The 27,531-nt window shown below is 42.2% G+C and overlaps 1 protein-coding gene across 2 annotated transcripts in view; it reads right to left on the bottom strand.

Moving 5' to 3' along the window:
* Positions 1-2,625, bottom strand: part of BDNF (brain derived neurotrophic factor) — a 55,199-nt gene extending 52,574 nt beyond the window's left edge. Inside the window, exon 1 of one of the 2 annotated variants that reach the window (XM_046014357.1) lies at positions 2,367-2,625. In XM_046014357.1, the coding sequence (XP_045870313.1) occupies positions 2,367-2,369 (3 nt within the window). In that variant the 5' untranslated portion in view covers positions 2,370-2,625. Of the gene's footprint in view, positions 1-1,297; positions 1,547-2,366 lie in introns of those variants that run through there. The other variant, XM_046014360.1, reaches the window with a different exon arrangement.
* Positions 2,626-27,531: the final 24,906 nt, after the last annotated feature.

Genomic DNA, 27,531 nt, shown 5'->3' with positions numbered 1-27,531 from the left:
GGTGGTGGCCCACGCGCTGGGGCGCGCAATTCCCTGGGGTCCCAGAGGAGAGGCCAAAGGACGCCGCTGGCTCTGGCCGCTCCGGGTCCCCCCGGGGTGGAGGCGGGGGAGGTGGAACGGAAGGTAGGGAGGCTCTGAGCATTGTCGATCCTCCCCGCCTCCCGGCCCACCGCACGCAGGCTGCCCCAGCCGGGCATTGAGCCGGCCGCCCTCCACCCGCGCCTCCGGGTGCAACCTCGCGTTGGCTAGGCAGTCTGAGCCCCAGCTGATTGGTGGCTCTGTCCAGCCGCCGAGCGGATCTGCGAGTGTTCTTCTCCATCGCCTCCAGCCACCCAGGCCCCCTCCCGCGGCCCGCTCCCTGGCTTTTCAGCCCGGAAAGGACCTTCTCCTCCCAAGCAGAGGCCCCCCCTTTCCTTAGTTACCCCGACTGACTCGGACCTGGGCTCAGTGAGGCATCCGGCCCGGCGGGGGAGCGGAGCGCGGTGTCGGCGGCTCCCCTTCCCTTGAGAAAGCGGGAGCCCTCTAAGCCAGCGCCCGAAACTCGTGGGGAGGGAGGGGAAAACACACACACACACACACACACACACACACACACGCACACACATAAACACAGAAAGAAACATCCAGCTAGGCGCGAGGGCGACAGAGGGGAAGAGATAGAATGAGGGAGGGATGGAGGCAGGAGGAGGGGGCGGGGTAGAAGAAGGGGGGCGGGAAGGAGGGAGGGGGGAGAGATACATAGAGAATGAATTCTTCTCACTGGAAGAGCTGAAATTACCTTGATTCATTTTGTGTTGGAGATTTAGCGTTACCTCCTACCCTCTTCCCAACCTCCACCTCCCCACCGTACACCACCTCCACCGCCTAATTCTAAATGGTACAAAGTCAAAATTTAGGAAACTGAATGTTGTGTAAAAGCCTCATAATTAGTAATGAATCTACTGTACACATGCACACACACACACACACCGGCAAAGAGAACGGAAAAGGAGGTGAAGGGGAGAAAAAGAGAAATCTTACATTTGAATCAGACATATGCAGGTCCAAGTTAACTAAACTCATTATATCCGCAGGAAGACTGAGCATTTTTTTTTCTTTATCCCCCCCCCCACCCCCTTCTCGCTTTACCCCAAGGCTCTCACCTAGGGCAATCCAAACTGGGCAAATACCAGGAAACAACCCCCCGCTCATGCTCTCCTTCTACCTCCTCCCCTTCACCACAAGTCCTCTCGGGAAGATCGAGTATCAAAATAGCTCAAGAATTGGGGTTGCAGGGGGTCCCCGCCCCGATGCTTACCTTCTTTGCGGCTTACACCACCCCGGTGGCTAGATCCTGGAGATAAACACTTGCATTTCCCAAAGTTAACCCAGTATACCAACCCGGAGCTTGCCAAGAGTCTATTCCAGCCTACACCGCTAGGAAGCCAACTTCAGCGAGCTCAATGAGGGGACCAAACTGGGGCTCGCTTTCCAAACGCTCCGCTCCAAAATCTGACTCTCTCCAGCCCGATCTCGGTGTGAGCCGAACCTTAGAAAAGACGCTTCTTAAGGGCGACACGAAGCTGGCTTTACTGCGGAGCTAAGACGGTTACTTAGGGTACCACCACCTCGGACAAATCCGTTGGCTCTGTCCAAGGTGCTGAATGGACTCCGATCGCCCAATTACACACCCGGCGCAGCAGGAGGAAAAGGCTAAAAAATCTCTAATTCAGTGATACTTGATATTGCTCTAGACGGTTTCTTCCACTTCCTTACGTTTTGTCACGTGTGGATGGCTTTGCCAAAGCCATCCTGTTAATAGTTGATCACATGTTGATGAGACCCTTTTCTTCTATGAGAAGATTACCCATTCCATTACCGGTGATATGCACTTCTGACTTATTTCTCCCCCACCAACCAACCCCACCCCCCATCCGCACCCAAACTCCCAGTCTCTACCCCATCCTTACCCCTCCACCCCCTAACCCCAACCTCTAGTAGCATTATTGTTTTTAGATGGAAATTAACCCCCCCCCCCCCGTGAATGCCAAATACATGCCCACAAATAAATAATAGAATATGCTCATACACCACACACATATAGAGAAAAAGAATGGAATGCAAGAAGGCTGGGAGAGAAGCATCAGCCTTGAACAGCCAATATAACACCCCCCCCCAGCTCCAAGTTTGTTCCACGCAGTTCCACATTGCTGTGTTAAATCTCAAATGATTCCAATTAAAGTTGCACTATGTAAAAACCCGATTCTCCTGGCCTGAGTAGCTGCTGTTATTTGGCGTGTTAAGTGCCAGGAAGAGCTGTGATATGCCCGTTGTTAAGCAACATGTCAAGATTTTTCAATTATAATGCAGGGTTTATTGCTACTCACCATTGTGCCTTTGCTGTCCTGGAGACTCAAGTGTCTTAAAATCCCGTCTCCCCAACAGATGCTGGAAGGTAATGTGTCTTGTTTGAAGTCATCATGTGAGAAGTTCGGCTTTGCTCAGTGGATCGCCCACCACTTGGTGTGACTTATGAATCTAATAACCCTTTGCAATATCCGCAAGCTTAAACTCTCAACCACCTTGGCGACTACAGAAGACAAAGCAACTGGCATCGAGGTTGAAAAACCTATAGATTTACGCAAACGCCCTCACTCCGAGAGACACGTTTTCTCTTGAGTTCTAACGTAATTCTAATGAATGAGCGAGGTTACCAATGACTGCCCAACTGCTCTGCTAAATAGCGGGTGGTTCCTGGGGCTTCCTCCAAACCGCCCGTCGCTGGGTCCTGGTACAGAAAGTTCCCGGGGAAAGTGAGGAGTTTCAGGGTACCCTCATAAAAATAATCCAGCCTGCACACCGCTTCCTTGCCCACTGCTCAGGTCACACCTGGGGCTCTGGCAAAGCTGAGCTCTGCTCGGGAGATTTCCCTGTCGCCAGGTAAGAAAATCTTCGCCTTGTCAGGCTAGGGCGGGAAGACCGCTGGGGGAACTTGTTGCTTATCAGCGCCAGGATGCTACCGCTTTAATAATAATACAAGAACAACGCAGGGGGAGGGGGTGGGGGGGCGGCAACAACCACTCTTCGTGCTGTTTACGTGACCAACTCACTGTGACGCCCTTGGTAGAAAGGAAACTTCTTAGAAAAGTTCGTGCCCCTCCCCCTTCCCCATCATGACTAAGGGTCTCCAGCTGATGAGGTCGTGAGTGATGATCAAGTGGGGGGTTGGGGGCTAGGCGGCGGGGGCTGTGGGTGAAGTGACTTGTCCTTGGGAACAACTGCATGCGTCGAAGCGCGCATCAGCCCGATAACTTTTCCTTTCCCTCTTAGGGACTGATGACTAGGCGAGAGGCACCGGGGCGAGCCACTAGTTGCCCACAGGAACCTGTGTAAACCGAGCTCTCGAGCGGCTGAGTTGAATGAAGTTATAACTGCGTTTGCTCTAATAGGTTATGGCTTCTCAAATGAGAGTTAACAGCCCCGGCGCGCAGCTAGGTCGGCCTGGCGCGCCGCGGAGTGTAGAGCCGCCGGCAAAGGCAGAGAGGGGTGCCACTGCAACGGCTCGGCGCTCCGCGTCCGCTTGGTGCTTCTTCCCCGGAGTCGCTTCCGCATGGTCCGGGGGGGCCCCTCGGCCGGCCGGGTGCTGGGGTGAGCGCGGCGGAGAAGGGGAGCCACGCGCCAGCTGAACCTGAGCTGGGATTGCGAGCAGTGGGAGGGGTCTCTCCCAGGAAGCCCCGCGGTTTAGACCCGCGCTTCCTCACCAGTGGCTGCGCAGGCTGGGAAGTGGAGAGGTCACGTGTCGGCGGAAAGTAACTTAGAAAGGAAAGGATGAACTTATAGAAGAAAGGGAAAAAAAAGCACAATAGAACAGACCACCTTCCCACTCCCTCACCGCCCCCACCCCAACCCGGTGTAAAATAAAGGTGGGAGAGGGGCCCCGCTCTCCGAAGACTGGAGGAGAACTCGGGAAATCTCAGGCAACAAGCTATAACTCGATCTTTGGCGACGTTCCCCCAGCCTAGGGAGGCGCTAACTCAAGGTATCTTTCCATTGAAGCTGCCCTTTGCCTACCCTCAGCTGGTGCCTGCGAGCCGAGTAGAAGAACCGAAGAGGATTGTAAAACCAGTTGTTATGGAGATGCCGGTCGCTCTGAGGAGCGCAAGTACCCCGGGAAGTCCCCAGAAGGATTTCAGGTTTCGTCGTTTTGGCATCAACACCATGATTTTGCTTTCCACCCAGAGTTCCCACAAAGGAGAGCCCATCAACGTCGTCACAGGCCCTGGCCGCGGCGCTATTGACTGCAGGGATGAGGCAGAGAGATGCTGCAGAAGATGGTGGATAGGTCTTAAGTTTCAGACCACCGAGCCCTTTCCAAGCTGCACTTTCTTTACGCCAGTCAAAAGTACTGTATTTGAATGTCATTCGTGCTTCCTTATGTGTGAAAACCTCAGTTACACTATAGGATTAGAGGCAACAGAACATTAGCATTCTGTGGCTCTTCAAGGTTCTACTCCCCTCCCCCTCCCATCCCAGAAATGCCTTCCTCTTGGAAAAACAAGCTTTACTTCCTTGTTCTGTATATGGACTTCTGTTCATTGGAACTCCCATTGGCACCAGGCTATTATTACTATATGTAAGTCCAGTGTTGAGTTGACATCTCTCTAGAGATGCTTCCAGAGCCAATGCAGTTTATCCTAGGCTCCAGCCAAGGTACAAATATACAGACACTTCCTAGACCTCATTAAGGACAGCTGTAGATTTGCCAGGCTCCTGGACACCTGAGGTAGGTTATGATAAAAGGGTGACAGACACCCTCACAATCATCAGTGCAACAGTTCCTCCAACTGAAAGGACTGCTTAGATTGTCTACAAACTGCCACTTTTTGTTGATCCATGAATTAGCCAGCAGATGCTGCCCTAAGACTGGGACAGCTGGAACATACCATCCTCAGAGGTCTTGGGGTACAGGTTTTGTGGACAAAACTGGTTTCCTGAGAATGCAATTCATAATGCTATAATTAAGTTTCCCTGGCTATTCAGTAACTCCATTACAGATCTGAAATCTTGAAGTAACACAGGGAAATGATCACTATATGAGCATAATTATTCCCATTGTCATCCGTGTTGTATATTTATTTGACTTCTTTGTCAGCAGTTTGTAGTTTGTATAGAGACTATCAGATATTTCTCTGATGGATCTTTATTCTGAAAACTAATGCCATATTTTATGGTAGGTTACCCTGAATTGTTAGTCTGGGTGACTGGGGATTCAAAACATGAATGATCAGTTAGTTTGAAATGATTTAAACAACACATAATTGTACTGAAAATATTTTCCAAGGAATATTTTTGACTATTGACTTTCTTTCTTGGAGTCATTGCTAAAACCTACAAGTCATAGATCAAGATGAGGGACAAGGGCTGCTATATAATGTGAGTTATTACAGAGTCTTGGAGAGAGGAATGAAGAGAAGGTGTTTAACACGCAGGTTTTTTTTTTGTTTGTTTGTTTTTTTTTCCTGCTCTTGATTTCATCAGTGATCTGATGGTGAATTCTCTTGGTATATGATCAGCTGTCCATCTTTTTTTCTCTTCTTTCCACTCACTTATATATTTTCTTTTTCTTTTTTTCCATCTGCAGAAATCCAGTGTCTAATATAAGCAACTATTGCAATCATTTCATTTGTTGAGACATATGCCAAGTACTGTACCTGCCACAATTTTCATCTCGGGAGCGCTTATTCCTGAGGTCATCTCATTTTCTCCACACAATCCGAGTCAGCTGTGATATGAGTATCCCACTTCTCTAGGTTCATCTGACCCCATTCATTTTTAGTAACGGTAAGAACATTTCAAACTGTTTTTAAACAAATCTTGTTCCTTAAAGATCCTTTTAAACAAACGGATTTAAACAAATCTTGTTCCTTAAAGATCACTACTTAACAATGTACCCAGATTTTAAAGCAAGATGTATTAACATAACCTAGAAGAAAGGATTTTTGCTTTGAAACCATGAATATTGTGTTATTGATAGGTAAATTCTCTAATGTTCACATGCAGCATTCTGCCAAAGCCATAGTTGTAAAATTTGTTCTCTGACTGTAACTTTATGAAGATGAGTATAAAAATTAATAAGAAAGGACTTATCTAGACAAGGAGGCCCAAGAATATCATTAAGAAGATGTGTAAAGAGTCTTAGGATTAGTAGGAGAGAGGTAACAAAACAGGAATCTGGGCAATCAGAAATGGAAGAATATTTCTTTTTCTTAAGGAATTAACAGATGCTTGGAATATCTCTTGAGACAAAGCCTATTCTCTTATAAAAGGAAATTCAGTATGTCACATTGAAAAGGATGGTTTGGTTATTCCCTCCCCCTATCAAGGCAGAAGTGATGAGACAGTGCTTCCATTCTTTTTTTCCAAATCTATTTGATTGTAATTCATTGCCAAATGTTCTGTCTCACCTTGTGTTTGATGGATTAGTTCCTTTCTTCTCTCTTACTCCTACTTCTTCCCCTTTAGTACTTTTTCTATGCCTGCCATTTCCTGAGGCTGGTGACCAATATATCAATAATTCCTGTCCTAAGAAATCTCAGAGTCAAAAAAACCCAAGATCTAATCCATGAAGAGTTGGGAAGTTAGGTGAAGAAGACACACTGGAAGAGTGTTTGGCTAATCATTGCCCCAATGTCAGCAATCATTGCCTAAGGATCACTTGTTATAACTGATGAAGAAGAGTGTTCAAAGAGAAGCTTCAGATGGTGACATAAGTGCTGTCTTGGAGACTAAAAAAAACCAAAAAACAAAAAAAGAACACCAAAAAAAAACAAAAAAACAAAAAAAAACCAACCCAGCAGAAGAGTTCTGTTTATGATATAAGAAGTGATTCTGACCAGGTAGGAAGAAAGATCGGCTCCCTTAGTCACTTCCTGATTTTTAATGGTTCTCCACAGGCAATAGAAGGAGAGGCAAAGAATCACGATGCACAATTTGGAAAGCTTTCTAAAAACAAGAATAGGCAATGATTGCCAAGAACCTGATGTTGAGCTTATATTTAAAAAGAACCTAAGGAATCTTCCAGTTACAAACCTAGTTTAGATAGGAAGGAAACAATCAGAGAATCAAAAAGAAGCAAGCAAGAGAAAGCTTTGGCAAAGTTAATGGTTTAGTTGCAATAACCTTGGTGCACTCCTGAGCCTGACAGGTAAGCATGAGACAAAAGATCTGATCATGACCTAACTCAATTTCAGAAAAACCAGACAACTGCATAATGAGGTTGAAGCAAGACCACATGGGATTTTGAAGAAGAACTGAGTGACTCTTTTCCAAACTGTCTTACAGACAAGAGATGAATAAGAGGAAGTATGAGTGGCAAGTAGGGGGAAGTGACATTTTTCATGTGAAAAGCTGATAGAAGATTAAGACAGGTCAAAACCGTGTCAGGTCAAGGTTTGGAAGAAAGTATACTTAGCTAAATGTAAGACAATGTTAGAAATCAAGGAAAATGAGGAAGTAAATCCGAAGGAGTCACATAATTATGAAAAAGCAAATGATAACTTGTGAAAGTAACAGAGTTTATATTGTGGCAGAGCCTCACATGCATTTTTCTAAATAATTTAATGGGCACATGAATTTCCTGGGCAGCTTTTTCTTTTTTTCCTTTAAGTAAACTCTACCCCCACTGTGGGGCTTGAACTCACAACCCTGAGATTAAGAGTCACATGTGCTATTGATTGACCCAACCAGGCACCCTACCTGGGTAGCTTTTTTAAAAAGCAGATTCTGAGTCTAGCATGAAAACTAAGATTTGGCATTTTTAACAAATTCCCAGTGGGGTTGGACCACACTTTGCACATGCTGCTCCAACCCATGGCATCATTTGGATTACAGTCTTTGTTGAAACCTAGCTAATCACTTTATTAACTGGAGTGAATGCCAAATAATGAAAAATAATTCAAGTAATAGTCCTCTTTTTTAAATCCTAATATTACACCAGCCACAAACTCTAACATGCTCTTGAACCCATTAATTCTAGAAAGTTCCTGAACACAATGAACATCCACCTCTTATTATAAGTAACATTGGCCATAGTTTAAATGTTTGTCTTTTTATATGCTTTGAAATAAAAGGAAAGTGAACTGGCTTGGAATTTACTGGGCACATTGCAAAACTGAAAAGAAGTCAGGAAAATTATTCTAGCCGTGTAAAGAGGATTGGTTAGGTCATATTATAAGTCCTGAGCTCATTCTGGGTTTCTTTCTATAAATAGGATATTTTGGAACTAGAGAAGGCATAGCAGAAGGCAACCAGAATGACAGAGGGATTTGGGGAATTTGCTTCTGCTGAAAGGTTAAAGAAACTAGGTCTGTTTTCTTTTGTAAGGAGAGAAAAGATGGTACCTCACTGAGGTGATATCATTCTAAAAGTAGTGGAAGTAATAGGATGCGACAAGAGTGCCTTATGGAAACAAGAGTAGAAAGATTCTGGCACAGAATGAAGGCCAGAAGAATGGCTCTAGCTTTTCTAAAGGCCCTCCGTGAGCAGTGTTCCTACTGGCAAAATTTCACTAGTCACAAAAGGAGGGATAAACAATGGATTTTTGACCAGGAAATAGGTGAGAAATAGAAAATAAGGAGATGGGGGTCGGTGAGGGGGAGGGGGGGAACTTATCTATTTCTTCATTGAGAGCATTTTAAAATAGGCATTTATTAATCCTTATTCATAACACATGGTGAACTTTACCAAGTTTCCCCAGGCTCAAGGACTCTGCTTTTGTAACACATCACATTTCTGCTTGCTCTTCATCCCCGAAATGGTACTTTTTCCCATCAGTTCAGCAAAGAAATGTAAATAATCAGTTACAACATGCAGGACTCTTCCTCTAAATTACTTTTGCCTTTTCATCAATCCTGGAAAAAATTCTTTTTTTTTCTTTAGTTCATAGAAAAAGCACTGTCAATGACTTTGCGTATGATCCTAACACCTTCATCTGATCCCTGAGCTCAGAGATGGAAGGACTAGCAGGTCACTGTGGTCAACCCCATCATTTTACAGCAGAAAAATACGGAGCTTTTAGAATGGATAATCATGCAGTTTTGCCTGTTTGGAATTAGAAAATATACACTTCCCCGAAACTTTGAAAATTCCCCAATGAACTATGTGGAAAATACCAGTCATATACCATAAGTTAACTCAGAATTCTAGTTTTCAGTCAAAATTCATTTTCAGCTCTGTGTCTTTTCAATTAGACAGCTCTTGGCAGGAATTGTTCTAGGTCCACTGCTTTAAGTGGTCACAGGCTGCTATGAGTTGTCAATAATTCAGGGAAGCAGGTAAGAGAAGGAGGCATTTCTCTCAAGCTTCTCCTTAGATGTGTATGATGCTCATATGCATGTTATTATCTCTAAATGCCTCTCCCTCCATCAAGGCAACAACGGGTTGCCAATCCCTACTTTTGTACTACCCTGCCCTCCTCTGCATCCCCAGTAAGGGTTAGCCTGAGGAACAGAGGAGGAATGAATGTTGCAAGAAGAGAAAGTAGCCCCTGTGAAACTCCTGAAGGGATGTTTTAGGTAGTTACTGCTATGTAACAAATCACTCCAAAAACTTAGTAGTTTAACATGAAAATAAACATGTATTACACCATTATTTTCTGTGAGTCAGGAATACTTAGTTGGGAAGTTCTGGCTTGGGGGGCAGGACAGGGCAGATCTCTTGTGATACTGCAGTCAAGATTTCAGCTAAGGCTGTAATCTTCTGAAGATTTGGTAGAGAAGCTATTCACAGACACAGAAAATTGTTGCTGTGTTGGTGGAATTCCTCCCCACGTGGCCCTCTCCACAAGCTGCTTGAGTGTCCTTCCAGTATGGCAGCTGGCTTCTCCTTGAGGAAGCAATCCAAGCAAAAGCCAGGCAGAAGCAATCCTTTTTATAACCTAGCCTCAGATATCATAGAGCTTCACTTCTGTCACATTCTAGCGTTAGAAGTGAGTCACCAAGTCCCATCTATGTGCGAGGAGATTAGAATTCATCTATTAAATGGAGGATTGTCAAAGAAATTTATAACATATTTTAAAACCATCAGAGGTAGGGAAAATGTTAAATTGTATAACTTGGTACCAAAAAGGGGAATGTAACTGGGGTGTAGTGAAAGAGGAAGGGAAGAGTGCGAGATGAGATTGGAGAAGTGAGCAGCTGGGTTAGACCATGCAGGGCCTATGGAACATTTTGGATTTTTATCCTCAGGGCTTTGGGGAACCATTAAAATGAAGAAATCACATGATTAAGTTTATATATTATAATCTGGATGCCCTGTGAAGACTGGATTAGAAGGGTCTAGGTATAGAGTCTGGTGAGAGTCTATCACAAAAAGAGGTTTACAATTAGAAAAGTGGATAGATATGAGTTATATTTAGAAGGTAAATCAAAGAACGTGATATGTTCATGTGGAATGAGGATGGCAAAGGGTTCTGGCATGAGCAATGGCATGTTTGAAGAAATCATTTACTGAGTGGAGAACATTGAAGGAAAGGCGGATTTACAGTGTAGGGGAGGGCTGGGGAAGATCAAGAGTCTAGATCGTTTAATTCTTACAGTTGCACTGGGAGACATGTAAAATAATAGCAACCATCTATTGGGTACTAACTCTATACCAGGCACTGTGTTCAGAACATTACCTACATTCTTCTGTTGGGAATCATCTCAATGATATATAACCAAGTTATGGAGAGGTGAACTAACTTTCCTAAAGTCAAACATCTTGTACGTGGTAGGGTAGAGATTAAATCTCAAGATTTTCAGATTCCAAAGCTCATGCTTTTAAGGCTACATTTACCCTCTTTGCCTTCTCCCTCCCTTAATATATCTCTGATTGATTTTTTTGCAGTCTAATGTGTGTTAGAGGAGTGCAACAAGCCAGTCTCCATTAACTATACTGCCCCTATCCCGTCCCCCACACCATGGCTGGTAGAAAATTGAAGCTTAATACAGTTTTGTTACATGAGTTGGACTTAGACTTTTCCTTTTATCTCTGGGAACATTTGTTTTCTAACCTCATACAGCACAGAAACATAGCTTGGAATGCAAGGTGAGCCTGGAAGAAGAGCACAGAATATCAACTGTCTCATGTTCCAGGAAGGCTTAAGCCACATCTGGTGTCTCCCCTTCCTTCACCTCCATCCTAGAAGGTGGCAGATGCATTGTAGAAGAAGCCTAGACAGAACATAGGCCGAATCCTTTCTAAGATGCAGGTTATTCTTGAAATCCAAGAGCTACAAATCAAAGATGGGGTATACACTGCAAATTAAGGGGCACTAATGCGATGACTCAGAGTCCCAGAATGGGTGTGAGTTTGCAAATCGCTGAGGAGATGTTCCCAAAGTCTTGACAGATCTATGTTAAGGCAGAAACAAGGACATCATATTCTCTAATATTACTGTGATTCAGAATCTAAATAGTGACCTGAACATCAGAAATGTCAGCCAAGAAATGGGGAAAGAAATGAGCAGGCCAGAGATCTAGGTCTGCAGAGAGGCCCATGAACCCAATGACTTGGAATAGAGACAACTGTGAAAAACCTGAAATGTCAAGAGAAAAGGAGAAATCTCTGGTCCCCACAAAGAAACCACATTGGTTTCTTTGTCTGTTTCCTGCCTCCTTTAAGACAGCATAGAATTCTTGGAATCATCTGATGTGCTAGGAAAAGGATTGCTCTGGAAAGAACTCTCATTCTGACTCTATTACTGATTATATTGTTTGACCTGGGCAAATTTTTCCACTTATATAATGGCATTAGATTTGACATTTGTTATGGGCTGAATTGTATTCCCCCCCAGCTTCCAATACTGAAGTCCTAATCTTCAGTATCTCAGAATGTAACTAACTTTGAGATAGAGACTGAGGTGATTGCGTTAACATGAGGATGCACAGGTAGGGCTTTAATCCAATATGACTGGTGTCATGATAAAGAAGAGAGAGACTCCAGGGATGTGTGTGCACAGAAGAAAGACCATGTGAAGACACAGTGGTCATCTGCAAGCCAAAGAGAGACGTCTGAAGAAGACAGCCCTGCTGGCACCTTGATCTTGGATATCTAGTCTCCAGCACTGTGAGAAAGTAAATTTCTGTTGTTAAAGCCACCCAGTCTGTGGTGTTTTGTTATGGCAGTCCTAGCAAACTCATACATATTTCGAAAAGGCAAATTATCTGTCTGCCTGTTTCTGTGAAATTTCCTTCAATAGGTTTAGTATTGGAATTAACTGAAGTTGACTGCGTTCTCTCCTCAAGAGGTGGCATCTAGGTGCTCCTCCCTCAAATCCTTGTGGGGCTTTCAGACTGCTTTGACTAATAGAATAGGACCAAAAAAAAAAAAAAAAAAAAGACACTGTGATAGTTTCTGGGTCCAGGCTTCAAGAGATTCCTAGCTTCCTCTTCCTGTCTCTTAAAATACTTGCTCTAGGAGCCCTGGCCCACCGTGTCAGAGTCCAGCTACTCTGCTGGAGAAACCATGTGAAGGCGCCTGGATGGCTCAGTTGGTTAAGTGTCTGCCTTTGGCTCAGGTCATGATCCCAAGATCCTGGGATCGAGTCCAGGGAGCCCGCTTCTCCCTCTGCCTCTACCTCTCTCTCCCCTCTCATAAATAAATAAAATCTTAAAAGAAAAGAAAAGAAACCATGTGAAATCCATGAAGCTACCTGGAGAGGGAAAGGGGCCCAGCTGAGCCTAGCCTTCCAGTTTGCCCTGCCAAGATGCTGTGCACTTGAGAGAAACTGTCCCGGAACCTCCAGATCAGCCCAGCCCCTGCTGAAAGCCATCAGTTGTCCTTGTTCAATGCCATGTGGAATGAAAGAATTGGCTAGCCAATCCCTGCTTGAATTCCTATGTCACAAAATCATCACATATAATATGGTTGCTGATGTAAATCAGCCACGAAGGTTGGGGCTAGCTTGTTACAATAATAATAAAAAATAGTATCTATTAGAATAATGAATATAATAGTAAATATAATAAACATTTCTGGACTGACTGACTGGATGCTTATTGTTATATGAACTCTGTGTGAACCCAGTCTTACCAGGTCTCATTTTGTGGGAAAAACTCAATGCAGGTTTTTTTTTTTTTTAAGATTTATTTATTTGACAGATAGAGATCACAAGTAGGCAGAGAGGCAGGCAGAGAGAGAGAGAGAGGAGGAAGCAGGCTCTCAGCTAAGCAGAGAGCCCGATGCGGGGCTCAATCCCAGGACCCTGGGATCATGACCTGAGCTGAAGGCAGAGGTTTTAACCCGCTGAGCCACCCAGGTGCCCCAAAACTCAATGCAGTTTTTAAGGGATTGGGTTTAAGACAGATTTGGATCTTGATAATCTCTGCCATTGATAGGTCACTTGTTTTGGTTCAGTCACGTGGCATCTCTGATCTCAATTTCCTCATCTATAAAATAAGGATGATCATCTCTGCTGTGTGGGCTTTTGAGAGAATTTAATGTTTTACTTGGACATCATATGGCTATGCAGAGAGGGAGCATACCATAAATGGTAACCACTTAATAGGCATGGGTTGCTGCTGCTGATCATAATGATAAAACCAGGTCATCCTACCTATAGCTGTCAGCGGAGTTTGGTGAGTTGCACCTTCTAAACAAGAAGCTCTCACTGGTCTGCCACAGGAACCAAACCCCACCACTGAGACCTTCCAGTTGTGGCATATCAGATTAAGGACTCAATATCCTGTAAAGTTCTAGTTCTACCTGGAGAGATTCATGTATGCAGTCCTCTATGGCGTTAAGGACACTTCCCGGAAGATGGACACTGGTTTTGCTTATATCCCATCGGCCACAACTTAGTCACATGCCCAGATCTATCTGACACAGATACAGGCTGGGGAATGTAGACTTGAGTCAGGACATCTATGTGCCCAGCTAAAATCTAGGAATTGTATTTAGCCATGGAAGAAGAGAGCATTGCCAAGGAAAAGAATAGTCTTTCTAACAGTTACCAACTACTGGGCATTGTTTCCAGTCAGGAACAGTGTTGGCAATTAGTATACTTAACTGTTCTATGTGCTTAATCTTCTCATTTCCACTTAAGGGAGGGGAAAAGTGAAACTGAGAACTGGTTTGCACAAAGGGACACAGCTCTTTAGTGCCTGAGACAAGATTGGAACCAGGTCTGTGTGACTTCGAAGTCTACGCTCATTTCACTCAAGCAACCTGGTTCTAGTCCTGGATTGGCCAGTTTCCTCACTGTGTGACCTTGAAGCAGTCATTTCCCCAGGCAAAGTCAGGTTTACTGTGAAGCTAATGAAGCACTTCACTTGCACAGGCTCCTGGAGAGAGGAGTTTCTGGGAGCTGCAACGGGCGGGAGGTGGAATGGAATAGTGGCGGGTGGAAGCCAGGTAGCAATTAGGAAGAATTCCTATGTAAGCATTTCTGGCAACTTGACAGAGAGACCTAAGAAGAAAAAGACCCAACCCTCAAGGCTGCAATGATTCTTTTGTGATCTTTTTTTAAATTCTAAATAAACATTCCCTTTTGGACCTGAGGTTGTGTTTGAAGAGATTTTATTTTTAAGAATGTATTTATTTATTTATTTGACAGAGAGGGATCACAAGTAGGCAGAGAGGCAGGCAGAGAGAGAGAGAGAGAGAGTGGAGGAAGCAGGCTCTCTGCCAAGCAGAGAGCCCGATGCGGGACTCGATCCCAGGACCCTGAGATCATGACTTGAGCCATAGGCAGTGGCTTAACCCACTGAGCCACCCAGGCGCCCTGTGTCTGTAACATTGTATGTAACATTGTAGTCTTCTTTCCTTTTTTTTTTTTTTTAAAGATTTTGTTTATTTGTTTAAGATAGAGCAAGAGGGAGAGAGAGCATAAGTGGGGGTTGGGGGTGGCAAGGGAAGCAGTAGAAGGAGAGGGAGAAGCAGGCTTTCTACTTGAGCAGGGAGCCCAATGCAGGGCTCCATCCCAGGATCCTGAGATCATGACCTGAGCTGAAGGCAGCCACACAACTGACTGAGCCACCCAGGTGCCCCACCTTGTAGTCTTTCTTTTTTTTTTTTTTTTTAGATTTTATTTTATTTATTTGACAGATAGAGATCACAAGTAGGGAGAGAGGCAGGCAGAGAGAGAGAGAGAGGAGGAAGCAGGCTCCCCGCCAAGCAGAGAGCCCGATGCGGGGCTTGATCCCAGGACCCTAGGATCATGACCTGAGCGAAAGGCAGAGGCTTTAACCCACTGAGCCACCCAGGCGCCCCCTTTGTATTCTTTCTTAAAAAGTCCCCCAAGTTGTATATACTTCAGGTCCCACAAAACCTGAATCCATTCCTATCCCCAAGGCAAAATTTAGGAAAGCCCAAGAGAATGAATTTGAGACAAGTTTTATGTAAAAGCTGGGTCTGAGAAATGGCAGAGCAGAAACTTCCATTGGGAGGGCAAACCAGGGGGAAAGTTATGGTGGGGTTTTCAAAGCACAGGAAGGCAGACCTCTTCTCTCAGATTCCTCTGCAGAAGGAACTACCCCCTGGCATACCTGCATGGCTGTTGGTTCTTGAGTCTAGCCCATGGCACATCTGCCTTCTGAAAGAATTACTCATGTCATGGTATCTGTCCTTCTATCCACAGTGGCAGCTTTTAGAAAACAGAAACAGGTATCCTTCATTTCTCTAAATTCCCAGGACTCCAGTGAAAGATCTGAGACAGAGTAGGAGGTAATAAATAGTTGTTGAGTTAAACTGAATTGGGGAAACTGGGGACTTAGTGGTAAAAAAAGCAAAGTTACTAACTCAGTTCTTTACCGTGTGGTGTTCTGGAGGGCTCGTTTCCCTCTCTGAAATGAAGGCATTAGACATATTGGTCTCTAGGAGGGAAATTCTGAACCTGACAGCAGTGAACTCATTAACGTCTCTGCACTCTATATTCTTAGAGTGCAGGTTTTATCCCTTGAACTGAGGAGAAATCCAATCTGGAGGCTTCATGTTCATTAAAGAGGCCTACGGCATTGCTTGGAAGTGTTAGATGCTGGCCTGCCCAAATTCCAGCGGGGATAATTGCATTCTGACAATTTCGAGTTCCCCCGTACTCTTCAGTTGGATAAGGTAGGCTTTGCTTTCCATCCCAAATTATTTTGCACTGCTGTCCTTGGGTGTTAAACGGAGGCGTCACCTCATTTGTGAGCCATTTTGTGCTTCCTTTTGAAGGACTATGTAGTTTTGCCGAGGTTTAATAATTGTGACCAGTTAAGACATTGTATGATTTCAGGTAATTCCCATGGATGCAAGGCTGTTCTCACACACTATACCAGAACTATTTTAGAACCTTATTATTTGTCCTCCAATGCTAAAGAATGACAGTGAGACATGAAAACTCCATCACAGAGATTGATCTGTGTGTGTATGGGAGCAGAATGAAATGCAAAGAGAATGTGAATTCTTTCCCTATAGAGGAACAGAAGTAACTAAAAATTGCCAGGGGGCCACAAGTATTACCTCCTTAATAAAACAACCATAGGTTCCAACCTCTTATACATTTGAGTTTTAGAACACCCTGAACCTGACTTGATATACTTTTCAATCTAATAAAGGAATGAGATCATGTGAAAGATATTAAGCATGAGAACGTGTAAAAGGTATTAGAAGTGACTCTATAAATATTGTTGTGATCATGACTACATGTATTTGTTTATTTTCTGTTTTCATCATAGAATGCAGACACAGGGAACTAATGTGCCATGACCTGCTCTCATATTCAGTTCCAGCAAGACACCTCTGTAAAATCATTTGTTTAATATTAAGGAGGTAATTTAACCCATTTTATGAAGATTTATTTTATTAGCAGCTACTTTAATAGGTTTGCATCTGATCATCTTTCTTTGGTTATAATAACATCCTTATCCTCTTAATGATGAAATTTTCTCCACTCCTTTGATGTCTGTGCTAATTGCTATCTATTGTAATATTTAAATTCAGAATTAAAATGAGTTCCTTCCTTTATCTGAAGCTCTTTAAAAAGTCAAGTTGTGAACACAATGACATCAAATCAAACTCTAACTAGAGGCCTATAATAATCTTACTTAACAGCTCAATGGTTCTGCTGTTATAAATAGATGGTTCATTCCTTCCATCACTAAATGTTTTCTGAGCACTTCCTTTGGCTTTGTTTGGGTGATGAAGAGATTGTTGTACCCGATATGACCCTATTACCCTTTTCTTCCTTGACATGGATAGTATATGTTTTGGAAAAAACTAACAGTTTCACAAATTGAACCTGGAATTAAGATGAATGAAGATGAACCATGGAAAAGAGGAAAGGGAGGTAGTAATGAATTATAATGTAAAGGCCCTGTAGGAGATCTTCTTAACTATTCTGGACTTTTTCTGGAAGCTCTTAGAAAAATGTACCCACTCACCAAAATTTGCTTGGAATTTTAGGACATTTACAGACTTATAGAAGCCCCTCCATGCAACCAGACTGTGTATCAGTATATTTGGGTAAAACTGAGAAAACATTTAAGTTGCTACACAAACTATGTCATGTGCTACTTGTAAGATTTCCCACGTGATTATTGACCTTGCTCCAGAGTTTTATGCAGTGTTCAGCTATGTCACCCAAGACAGGATGCTTCCTGCTAAAAAGCCAGGGTGTCTTTAAAATCTTAAATTTATTGTCATTATTAGAGTTTGTTAAAACTCTCAATATTGGTGACCATTTTACTGATGTCAGAAAACCTTTAGATTATATACCTTTTTAGTGATTATGATCTGATTTTCTTAAGGGACTGCCAACATTTACCCTTTTATTTAGGAGATGGAAAGCAGACATGTGACAACTTCTAGGCCATATACAACTTCTAGGCCAGACCTACCTGTTCACTTGTGTTTCATTTGCATATTGTCATGATTTTACCAGGTAACAATGCTCAAGGATGATTATGAACTTAGGATAGGTAACTTTAGGCAGAGTCCTAGAGACACATAGGTCCTAGAGGCAAACAAAGCAAATCCCAAAACTCTGTTATCATGGGTTTATGATTAAGGGGTAGGTGTGCGTGTGTGATCACTTTGCTCTCTTGGGGCAGGGCGGTGGTGGTGGATATAGAGGGACTTCTTCCAACTGATAAGTGCTTAATGAATATGTTGGGTGGGTGATGAAAGTAGCAGACATGTATAAGAAAGTTACTTAGTAATCGCTTCTCGGCCTTTTGGCTAAGATCAAGTGTAGAAAGTTACTTAGTTTATGGCAAATAGTCTTGAGGGCCACTATTCTTCCATTTAATTGAGTTCAGCAAATATATATTGCAACTACACATGCTCTAACCTGTGCTGTGCTCTCTGAGTGATTCAAAGATGCATACTATCTTTCCTTGAAGATATCCACTGCTAATGCAGACTACTAAGCACATATGCAGACACTATCCCTTCTTGTTCCCACATCAGACATTGCTAGTCAATCACCGTGCTCTTTCTGTCTGAACCTGGATTCAGTCTCAAAATCCTTTTAAACTCAATGCTCTAGGCAGCTCTTTCCAATCAATCTGAGTTGGGACAAGCAATAAAATCTATTTGCCATCATGACTCTAGGGGAGGGACAGACATATACACAAATATGTATGGTATCAGGTAGATCGTATCATCAACAAAAATAGATATTCCTTTAATATTTACTATATGCTGAATCAAATTCTCAACAATAGATTAGGATAGCAATGCCCCCTGCAAATGAAAACTATTTTAGGAAATCCTATTGGGACCTTTTTTGAAAAGCTAAGAATCACTTTGGAAGCAAATCATCATCCTCTGATTGATCTGATGAGATCAACTATGTATTGAATTTTCTTTGTGTACCACACACCTAGAAGAAAATAGGGCTCAATTTCAATTGCCTTCACTGGAGTATGAGATGAAGCAAAACAAGGAGAAAGGAGTGGTATTTTTAAGGAAAAACAATGCAGACTAAAGAAACAAAATTAAAGCCCTTAATGGGAGTGGATGGAAAAAATATGCAAACTAAAATTACCACACGAATTTCTTTTTCCCCCACCTGATATAGAAAAAATATTCATTTTCCTTTTCTTCCCCGACTGAAAAAAAACCCTACTTCCTGTTAGATTCATTTCCTTAGGAAAGTCTGATCTTTAATATGTTAACAAAACATAGGATTTTTTTTTGAGGTAAGGCATTTCAATTTAACAAGTTTCTATATTCTAAATGCCGTGTCCTCCCCAAATTCCTTTGTTGAAGCCTAATGCCCAAAATGTGCTGGTATTTGAAGGTGAGGCCTCTAGGAGATCAATGAGTAGTGAGGGTGAAGCTCTCAAGATGGGATTAGTGCCATTATACAAGAGGACCCAGACTCAAACCTGTCTCTTTTTGAGGATATAGCAAGACACCAAATATAGCAGAGCCTTGATCTTGGACTTCTCAGCCTCTAGAACCTTGAAAAATGGATTTCTGTGTTTATAAGCCCCCCAGACTCTAGTGTGCTATCCTTCTCTAGCAGCTCAAGTAAACTAGGACAAAAGGACTTCCCTTAGCATCCATACGAGATTTAAAACAAACAAAAAAAATGTGAATGTATGCCCACAATGCAAAGAGAAATACTGCATTAGCAAAGGGACCCTAGAAATGGCACTTGTTAAAAAAATAAAATAGACATGAATATCACTAAGCAGAAAGTTTGGGGGCCCATTGAATTGCCTCACAATAACTTTACTTTCTAGTTCATTTCTCTTTTGAGGGAATTCTTGGCTTAAAACAAATTTTAATCAGTCCTTGATCACCTACCATGTGCCAGATAGTAATAATAGCTGCTTGGTTATGTCCAGAGTGCCAGGGACTATTCAGGGAGTTTATATGTCTCGACATTTAATCTTACTAACAGTCTTATGAGATAGACACAGTTATGATCCTCATTTTACAGAAGAAGAGACCGAGGCAGAGAAAGGCTAAGTTACTTGGTCAAAGTCATGTAGCTAATAAGTAATAAAGCTGGGATGAGAACTCTCATAGTATGGCCCCGGTGTTTGGATTCTTAAGTGAAATGCTTTACAGCCTCAGATGAGAAACTCAGATGGTACTCTGGGTTTCCCAGGCAGTTTCATTTTGAAAGAATAATATTAGGAATTTTTGCCTTCATAACTATATTTGCTATTTTAAGACCATATGTAAGTAGGAGTGCAAGGATGACCAAGACTTGGCATTCACCTCAGAAGTCATGATCCTATTCATTCATTCATTTTCAATAAAAATGAATTATTGGAGTCCTCTCTATTGATTTTCTTATCTCACTGGCCACTTCTTTTTGGTCTCATTTGGCTAATTGCTTCTCAACCCCCAGATTTCTAAATCATGGGGTTCAGTCTCTGGCTTTAGTTCTTGGTCTTTTTCTCTATTTACAATTAGTTTTCAATTAATTTATTAAGTCTCATGACCTTAAATCTTTTTTATTTAATTTGGCTCTAATATTTATAGTTACATCTTAGACCACTCTATTTAACACTAGACTTCTATTACCTACTTGATAGACACTTGGATATCTAATAAGCAACTCAAATCTAACATGCCCCAATCTAAACTACAGATTCCTGCCCCTGCTTCCAAAATATGCTTTTCCCATGGTCTTCCCACATTGTAAATGGCAATTTTGTTTTTACAGTTGCTTGGGATAAAAATCTTTATGTTGTCTCTAACTTCTTTCCTTCTTTCACATTCTATTTCCAATCCATCAGCAAATCCCATCAGCCCTTTATCCTTGAAATGCAACCAGAATCCTGTAGCTTCCTGCCACTCTCCCATATTCCCCTGGTCCATGCTCTCATTACCTCTCACCTGCGTTACTTTATTAGCCTCTTAATTGGCTTACCTACTCTCACCCTGGCCAATTTCAGTGGCGTGGCTCTAGTATCCCTCAGCATAGCACTCAGAAAGATCATTTTAGAATAGAAGTGAGGTCAAGTTACCCCACTGCTAAAACTCTCCAGGGGCTTCCAATCTCATTTGACAAGCCCACATTTTTAAAGAAATTATATGATTTGATCTTTAAAAGATCTGTGAGGCTCTACATTATCTTCTTTTTCCTCAAGGTTTCCAGTACTTTTCTGACTATATCTCCTTCCATTCTCACCCTCACTCATTTTGTTCCAACTACACTGACCTCCTTATAGTTCCTTAAGTATGTCAAGCATAGTCTCTTTTCAGTACTTTTGGACTTGTGTCTTTGCCTGGACACTCTTACTTTCGACAACTGCAGGGCTCACTCCCTCTTTCAGTTCTTCCGTTCAATGTCATTTTGTCACAGAGGTCTTTGATACCATTAAACACTATACATCTTATCCACACTGCCTACATTCACCTGACATTTCCTGTCAATTTTTTCTCCTTTATTTTCGTCTAAAGTATTTATCAATGATTTAAATTTTATATCTTTATTTGCTTATTGTTTGAATTGCTCCCTCAGAATGTAAGCTTAATGAGGGTGGGGATTTCATCTGTTGTATTCCCTGTTGTATAGCAAGCTTTTGGAATAGTCTCTTGTATGTATTTGGTGCTCAAGAAATCCTTGTGAAATGACTGACTGACTGACTGTATGAATGAATGAATAGGAATCTACCATGTATCAGACACCGGGCTCAGCACAGTGGGTTAACAGTGAGTAAGAAACACATGACTCCTGCTTTCATGATTCATGCCTTATACTGGTTATTGACATTCTCATTTTCTCGGAAATGCAGCTCAAATTTCTTTTATGGTCAGTTGAAACTGAAGAGTGAAGAAAACATGGGGGAAAATACAGTGGTATCTTAAGATGATGGCTAAGGAAAGAGAAGGATAGAGATTTTAATGTATAATGTGTTAAAAGAGTTTTAACCTTCCTTGTACTTCATTAGTGTTATCAATACTGGAGTTCAATTAGGAAAGCTTCAGATACAGGTTGTTCTGAAATTGGCCTTGTGGACTTTCTTTATAATGCCCCATTAGGGGACAGAAGATAGAAGGCAAGCCAAACTACCATGATAGTTGCTTATCACATAAGCACTACTCACAAATGCTCTCTTTACCCAACATTATTCTTAGGACACATTTTGCATCGAAAATTTACACTTGTTCTTTCTGGTTTCTTCACATACCCAAAGTTTCATGTATAGCAAACCTGAGGAGTATCACATGTTGCCTGAATTCTCAGGGGTAAGTTGGACATTTTGAAAATTATCCTCCATGTCCTCATAGAAAATTCTTGGGCCAATTCTTGCCCCTCTCCTGCCTAATTTTTTTTTAAGATTTTATTTATTTTACAGAGAGAGAGGGATCACAAGTAGGCAGAGAGACAGGTAGAGAGAAAGGGGAAAGCAGGCTCCCCACAGAGCAGAGAGCCCGATGTGGGGCTTGATCTCAGGACCCTGAGATCCATGACCTGAGCTGAAGGCAGAAGCTTAACTCACTGAGACATCCAGTGGCCCTATCTCCTGCCTAATTTTTAAAAGTGGATTTAGTTTTAAATGGTTCTCCTTTCTTACTCTATAGACAGTTCTCCAGCCACTTCAGGTGAGAAGATCCCATTGTAGGAGTCTTGCCATGTAGAGGAGGAGAGATAACCTATAGGGTTCTTTTAAGGCTCATTTTAGGCATAGCTTAGAGCAGTCATTGGTTATGGTGCTGCTTTGGAAATGGGTTTTTGTCTACCCAACTGTGTGATTCAAGGGGTCAGAAAACATATATATATATATATATATATATATATATATATATATATATATATTTAAGCTTGCAGAAGTCCCCCACAATCACAGAATATTGTGATTTACTTTGCTTCTTGAGATTAAACTAAGCATGAAGGACTGTCAGAATCTGTTTGGGGATTTTATGGGCACAGATTAAATAACAACAGATATTGTTACTGGGAGGTACAGGTAAGTCACACTGTCCTGGCTCAGTGGAAGATTTCTGCTTGGTTATACCAAGTAACATCTTTGCTAGATATGGAGGACTTGTCTTTTTGGGCCACCATCACCTTTTTAAGTTGGCTGGGCTAATGATTATCCTGGTCATTGAAGGGGCATCACAAAATGGGTTAGATAGAGATGAACAAAGTCTTAACGAGTAAATGGGGATTGCTTTCAGACTGTCAATGCATGATCATTGGATGACATGCTGGCTGCTGGCTGCTCAGGTCAGGGAGGCACAGGGGTCACAGGAATGGAAAATGAACCATATGAGTGTACTAACCCAGTTTGTGGCTGGCGATCGACTGTACTTTATCAAGTTCAGCCATTTCTTCCTATTCTGGACTGATGCTGATGATCGACTGTACTTTACCAAGTTCAGCCATTTCTTCCTATTCTGTTCTAACACCATTTGTTCAATAGTCCCTTTCTCTTTCAGGCCTGAAATCTTTACTTGGCCTGAAAAGAGAAAATAAAACTTGGTCATTTATTCTTATAAATCTTTTCTGGCTTACATTTGTATCATAGTTCTTGATATTCAAGAGCCAAATACTTTTACACTTGTCTTTCCAGGTTCTATGCTGACCCTGTTCTTTTAGGCAAAAGTTGACTCCTATGTAGCTGTGAGGGCTAAAGGTTCACTGAGGTCATGTGAAGAAATGAAATGAGAAGGTGGAAGTGAACTGGGGAAGACAGTGGATAGCAGTTCAAAATTTTCTCTTCTAATACTGTTTAATCAGGCATCTTATTCAACTTTCAGAGCAACCCATGGAAGAGGTATAATTTCCTGACTTCCCAGATGAGACTAAGGAAGCCCAGAGAGGTTGAGTAACATATACAAGATCATGCAACCAGTAAGTGATAGAACCGGACTTTTTAAAATCAGGACTTTTTAGTTCCCAAAACCAGTTGCTTAACTGCTAGTTCACTACCCCTATTGCCAGCCCAGAGAGATGCAATTTGAGCGAAGAATGCTGTGCCCTCTTTTAGCTAGTTTCTATATTTCTTTCTTTTTTTGTTTTTAAATATTTATTTGAGAGAGAGAGAGAAGAGAGAGAGAGAGAGATGGGGGGCAAGACAGAGGAAGAGAGAGTCTTAAGCAGACTTCATGCTGAGCAGGGCCATTGTGGGGCTTGATCTCATGACCCTGAGATCATGACCTGAGCTGAAATTAAGAGTCCGAGGCTTAATCAACTGAGTCACCCAGGCGTCCCTCATTTCTATATTTCTAACTAACTCCAGGTTAACCTGAGGGTGCATAGGGACACCTGGGCAGCTCAATCAGTTAAGTGTCTGCCTTCAGCTTAGGTCATAATCCTGGGGTCCTGGGATAGAGCCCACGTCAGTCTCTCTGCTCCAGGGGGAGCCTGCTTCTCCCTCTCCCTCTGCTCCCCCAACTCCTGCTCTCTCTGTCTTTCTCTTTCTAAAAAAACAAAAACAAAACAAAAACTGAGGACGCATGAAAATCGCTGTGCGGTGAACATCTCTCGTGGCTTCGACTTAGACTGTGTGATAAGGGTGCAGGGATCTCTGGAATGTTAAGAGGTCCAGCTCCTTATTTTCATCTGAGCCAGGGAAGAGGCGTCAGCTTTTCCTTTATCTACTGAGGGTGTCTCCTACAAAAGCCCCAGGGACCCTCAGGTGTCCAGCTGGCCCCCTGTGTTGTCCTTCCTTAGGAGGCTGTGGAAGACAGCCAGCAATTGTTTTCTTCCCTTTCACTGGCAATCTTTCCTTTCACCTGGGCCTCCATCTGGTAAACCCTATTCTTCCATTTTCCTCTGGATGGCTACCCTGGCCCCGTGCCACCTCCCCAGGAAAACAAGGAGCCCTCCTTTCTGGAAGAAGCACCTTCTCATTCCCCACTGCAGCTCTCTCAGTAGATAAGGATTTTTGGCATGTTTTCAAGGATGTTGCAGATGAATTATCCACCTCTGTGCTTTCTCCCATTTGCTTTTATGACATTTCTTCCATTCTTCATTGTTCCTTGTAACTTTTGTTGATGACAAAAGATACCCTCCATTTACATTTGAAAAAGGGTAGCGACTCTGTTGGAAAGCCTGAACAATACTGCCGCAGCTCAGCTTCAGTGCCTCTTACTCTACTGAATAGTCGGTTAATATTTTAATAAAATAAAGACCTCTTTTAGTACCTGCTGCTGGGTCTGTGAAGTTTATGATGCATCTTTTATATTCATTTCCATGTTTAAATTCTCATATTTTCCCTCTCACCCAGAGCAGCTTAATACACTGCAGGGAACACTTTCCCTTGATGATGAAAATAATATTTTGTAAGGTAAGTGGGGCTTTTAGTTTAAGTATAACCAGGGGACTCATTAAGGAATCTGTTCAATGTCCCGGTACCTGGATTTTCACTTCTAAACCACTAATGTGTATCCTTGAGTTTAAAACAGTGTTATTTGATAATTCCGGGTGGTGGAGGAGGGATAAGCCATTTGCATAAAGTTAATAAAAATCTTGAACCCCTGTGAGCTGATCCCTACAAAGTCTCAAATGATGACATTATCTTGGAGAAGTTAGATGGTCTTCAAGGCTTCAGGCGTCTGAAACCTGATTTGTCATTACCCAGAAGGAAGTCTCATTCTCTCAAAGACAATCTTGTATTAACTAGGTGTACTAAGATTGTTGTATAAATTGCCAGTTCCAGTTTATCAATTTACAAAAAAAATTCATAATCATTTGAATTAGAATACGTGTGTGGCAAGAATCAGTACATTCTTTCTCTGTACAAAAACCTATAAATGAAACCATAGTATGACTGGAAGATTGTAGGGTGAACATGGAATCAGTGTAAAGGAGGTTACATTGATTCCAGCGTCAGGCTTAAGATTACAGGATATAATGGTGATTCTCTTGCTATGACCCTGGCTAGGTCTCTGGAGCCAGTGGAGTTTACCCAATTTTCAGAAGCTTGGGATCCGTCACAGACCTAAGAGCTGGGCCAGGCATTTGCATTTTTTTCTACAGGTGATTCTCTTGATCAGTCAGGGTTGAGACCATTGACCCAACACACAATCTGTGTTTTGCAATGGTGTCAAATTACCCAAGTCCATTGGGCAAGACTGTCTCAGGTAGTGGTTGGCACTACAGCCCCAAGATTTGCCTTCATTATTTTCCTTTGCCTGAGCTTACAAGGATGACCAATTCTTTCTTTAGATAGGTTTTTGCATTTAGACAAATGGTTGCTCGGACTAGAGTCCTCTGAATTTTGGACGATCCTGTTTATCTCTGCTCCACTCTAGCATGCACTGGTAAGACGATCAATCTTCCAGGTACATACAATCTTGTTTCCTTCTTTGTAAGTTTCGAGGGACCCCTGTTATTTTAATCCCATATTCCATTTTTTTCAACCAAGAAAAACAAAAGAGGGGACAAAGGAAGATTTCTTTTCCAGTGATATAAATTTATGCAGAGATAAGCTAACCCACAGGAATATGTATTTGTTGCCATAAGGACTACAACCAGAAGCTGTCATCCCTTCCCCCAAAGTACAGACAGAATAATCTTTTTAAAACATAAATTTGATCATGCCAGTCCCATTCAATGAATTTCCAAAGCTTCTGTGCTTAAGTCTAACCTCCGAAAGCCGCTTCCAAAGCCTTTCATGCTCTACACACGGCCTACTTCTCTGGATACATCACCCTCCCACCCTCCCACCCTCCACAGTCATGCTTCACCCATTTCTGGATTTTGTCCAGTGCCTTAAATGTGTGGATCTCTTACATCTTCTTTGCCTAGAACACTCACCATCCCCATCTTCCCTGGTTAGCTCTTCTCCTTTGGTTCTCAACTTCAATATCGCTTCTCGGATTTCCTGGCCTAGTTTAGAAATGTAGCCATGAGTTTTCATAGGACCCTCGATTTGCATGATCATAACTCATACCACATTTTTAAAAATAGCTCGGTGACTTGCCATTGCTTTTAGGATGAAGTCCAAATTTGCCTCAGTACTTAACCAGTCAGCCCACTGCTTGAGATCTTATTCTTCTATCTCTGGCTTACACTTTCTTGAGGACCTTTTATTTCAGCCATTCTTGGTTACTTCCAAAACTGCCTTAAATCCCAGGTCAAAATACCAAAAAAATATCTGACCCACTTATATTAGATTCATATTATGATGAAAGTTAAACATGTTCTTTGCAAATCACTGTAGATTAAAGTAGAGAGGTGTGATATTTTCAAGGTGGATTTAGTTAAAAATTTTTAAGACATTCTCTTTCCTTACTACTCCTGAGTTTAATTTCTAGAGACAGCCACTCTCGTTGTTTATCAAAGAGTGCTACCCCTGGCTGTGTCTTTACTGAATTGAATAAGGAGAAGAAAACTCTTTTATAAGCATGACATCCCAGTCAGTCACATTTCCTGGGCTTAATTGGGAGGAAGCTAGTATATTGACGTCTCTGCTCTAGATAGATTCCAAATTTTCCAGTAGAGTTAGGAGTTCATGCAATTTTATATCTTTCAATATTGGTATTGTGTTATGTATTTCCTTAAATAGGAATTCATTTTTAAACTTTCAAAGTTATAAACAAAACAAACTTTTTGAAAAAAACTTTTGTAAAGTTATATGACTACATACAACCGGGTCTCTGGTTTGGCAAAGTGCT

The sequence above is a fragment of the Meles meles genome, chromosome 8, assembly GCF_922984935.1.
Source record: "Meles meles chromosome 8, mMelMel3.1 paternal haplotype, whole genome shotgun sequence".
Classification (NCBI taxonomy): Eukaryota; Metazoa; Chordata; class Mammalia; order Carnivora; family Mustelidae; genus Meles; species Meles meles.
Note: the sequence above shows the minus strand (reverse complement) of the source record. Positions and strands in the feature narration are given on the sequence as shown.